At 55.8% G+C, this 3054-nt stretch overlaps 1 protein-coding gene across 1 annotated transcript; it reads left to right on the top strand.

Moving 5' to 3' along the window:
• Positions 1 to 354: 354 nt before the first annotated feature.
• On the top strand, positions 355 to 2759 carry LOC124234118 (granzyme B-like; the record flags this gene model as incomplete). The annotated part of the gene is made up of 4 exons (XM_046651378.1): positions 355 to 434; positions 1498 to 1645; positions 2151 to 2286; positions 2492 to 2759. Coding segments are annotated over exons 1-4 (607 nt in total), but the record flags the coding sequence as incomplete, so codon positions are not given.
• Between the last annotated feature and the right edge of the window lie 295 nt (positions 2760 to 3054).

The raw sequence follows: 3054 nt of genomic DNA, 5'->3' as shown, positions 1-3054 counted from the left end.
CATTGGTGGTTCCATCACTGGGGACTCAGGTTTCAGAGGCTCCAATACCTCTACTGGCTGATACCACAGCACACGGTCTCCACTTTGTACCCTTGTGTTCCTGCTCTAGGCTGCAACAAGTGGTCCGCCCTGACTCATCCACTGTGGGTTCTCATGTGTTCACTGCATGATTCTCACACAACCACCCAGAGGATGTCATCAGGCAGAAGGAGTGGGGGCGGGGACAATTTCATAGAAATCCGTCCCTGATGAAGCACCACACAACCACAGGGGGACTTGAGGTCACTGATCCCATCTGTACCTCCTTCCTCTCCTCGGGGATAAAAGAGAACAAGGAGGAAGCATCAGCCTCCCCAGCCTGGGTAACCTTCCTGGAAAGATGCAGCCTCTCCTGCTCCTGCTGGCCTTTGTACTGTCCCCTGGGGCAGAGGCAGGTGAGTGACCATCCCCGCCCTCAGATGCCCAACCCCTCCCCCCAAACACAGTGGGCACAGGTCTCCTGCCCCTTCTGCACATCCCTGATCCGTCCATCCACCAGCAACATTCTGAATCCCAGCTCCCGTCCCACCTCAGAATCCCAAGTATGACGCTGGGTAAGCTACCATCAGGAATGGTAGGGCAGAAGGCAGTTCTCAAGAAGAGCCAGTGGGTGCTATTCCCTCCCTAGGCCCTATATTTGCCATCAGAAAAGTGGAACTTAACTGGAAGTTCATGGCAGGGGGAGAGAACTGGAAAAGAGAAAGTAATCAATTCCCCTGCCAGAGCAAAGTGGGCCTGGCTTCCTGGTCAGGGATGACACAGATGCTCCCCTCAGCGTCTGATTAGGAGAGACGTCTGAGCTCTGCAGACCCCGGAGTTGGTGGGACCACTGTCCCCAGAGGACTGCTATGCCTTGCTCAGTCCCAAGGCCCCTCAGTCCCTTCTCCAATTCTGCTTTTCTTCCCAGGCCTCTAGCAGCTCCCTTCTTTCCAGGATGCAGACACTGTTTGCGGACCTGAACTTCTCTGCTTTCCAGAATCCCACAAGCACTGGCCCTACAAACTCTCCTTCAGGCCCATTGGGGGCCATTCCTTCACGTAGCCAACAAACAGCTTTGGGCCCCCACTATGCGTCGGGCCATGGGAAACAGGCTACGACAACATCTAGGTCCCTAAACCTCAGTCCTGGCCACTGGAAACAGCATCATCCCAGACATCACAGGACAACAGGGCCTTGGAAAGGCTCTTGAAACAAAGCAAAGTCAGGAGAGGAATTCACAGGAGCCTCTAGGACTTTGCTGTCCCTAAGATGCAGATGCTCACCTCGAATTATCTGTGGAGGACACATTCACAGGCCAAGCCTGCTCCTCTTCCTTTTTCTAGAGGGAAAGCCCCACCCCAGCCCCTCTCAACTCCAGGCCATCTCGGGCTCCCAGATGCCCAGCAGTCCTGCCGTCAAGGTGACACATGCCTGGTGGACTCTCTGGGTGCGCACAAGTAGATAAGACTTTTCCTTCAGGGGAGATCATCGGGGGACATGAGGTCAAGCCCCACTCCCGCCCCTACATGGCATTGGTTCACCCTCTGAATGAAGAAAAGAGGAAGGGCTGCGGCGGTGTCCTCGTGCGACAGGACTTTGTTCTGACGGCTGCTCACTGCTGGAGAAGGTGAGGGGCCCCAGACAGCTGACACCTCCTGAGACCCCAACAGGGATGCCCGTCCTCTGCAGAGGGTCTGCAGCCCGGGACAGCTCCCCTGGCTTCTGGGAACTCAAGGGCATGAGAGGTCATCAGAGGAGCCATCTGAGGGCATGCCTGGGTTATGGAAAGTGAGAATAGGACAGGCAAGCTTTGGGGTCAAAGGGTCAGAGGTGAGAGCTCGTGGTCCAGTTGAGAAGAGAGACCACACTGGTCAAATGAAGCAGCTGTGGAGGATGGAACCATGCACTAGGGTCAAAGGGCAAACTCAGCGTCCTTTCACAATATTGCCTGAGGGCTGAGAAAACTCCCAGAATCCCCTTTCAGAGTCACCCACTGCCCAGTACTCCTGTTGTTTTGATTTCTCCTACCTGCAGCCCTGCCCTACCCTAGGTGTCCCCTGCCCTTCATTGCTCCTGGGCTGGATCTCCTTTGACTACACGCCCCCGACATCACCACCCCTCTTTCTGTGTAGCTCACTCACGGTGACCCTGGGTGCCCACAACATTAAGAAGCAGGAGAGGACCCAGCAGCTCATCCCTGTGAAGAAAGCCATCCGTCACCCACATTATAATTCTAAGACCCTTGCCAACGACATCATGATACTAAAGGTAAAGGAACCTCCCTGCTGCTCTTGCTGTCCTGGGTCCAGATTTCTTCCCCTACCACTGGGACCTGTCCCTTCACTCCTTCCCATCCTGGCCACCTGACTAGTCCCAGTGGCTCAGGGGAGAGGGAAGTCAGTGCAGACCCATCACAGTGTCCAGGCCCAGGAGGCCAGTGGCTGAGCTGGACTTTCTTGCCTCTTCCCATCAGCTGACAGGAAAGGCTGAGCTGACTGCAGCTGTGCAGCCCCTCAGCCTGCACTGGGGCACAGCCCAGGTGATGCCTGGAGAGGTGTGCAGTGTGGCCGGCTGGGGGAGAGTCGCCCCAAATGGCACAGGGTCAGACACTCTGCAGGAGGTGGAGCTGACTGTGCAGCAGGACCGGGTGTGTGAATCCTACTTTCGCAACTACAACAGTACCACTCAGCTGTGTGTGGGGGACCCGAAGGAAAAGAAGTCTTCCTATAAGGTGAGACTGGGTATCTCCCTAGCTTGGCTCTGGGGAGAGGGGTGTTTTGGGACTTTCAAACCCAAGCAGTGGGAACTCCTTCACCCCTTAGACTCTGATCTTTCTCCTGGGAAGAGAACGGGGGAGCAGACAGAGTGGGGAGTCACAGGCCTTCTGGAAGCCTACCAGGGTCCTGAGATGCATCCAAACATGGTGCTCCATTCGAAAGATGAATTTGAAACACTCTGCCCCACGCCGGGCACAGGTGTTAGAAAACTTTCCCTGGGTGTGCAGCAGTCAAACCAGGTGGCTCCTCAGAGCTGGCT

This window comes from Equus quagga, unplaced genomic scaffold (genome assembly GCF_021613505.1).
Source record: "Equus quagga isolate Etosha38 unplaced genomic scaffold, UCLA_HA_Equagga_1.0 71441_RagTag, whole genome shotgun sequence".
Classification (NCBI taxonomy): Eukaryota; Metazoa; Chordata; class Mammalia; order Perissodactyla; family Equidae; genus Equus; species Equus quagga.
This window is presented reverse-complemented; position numbering and strand designations above follow the sequence as displayed.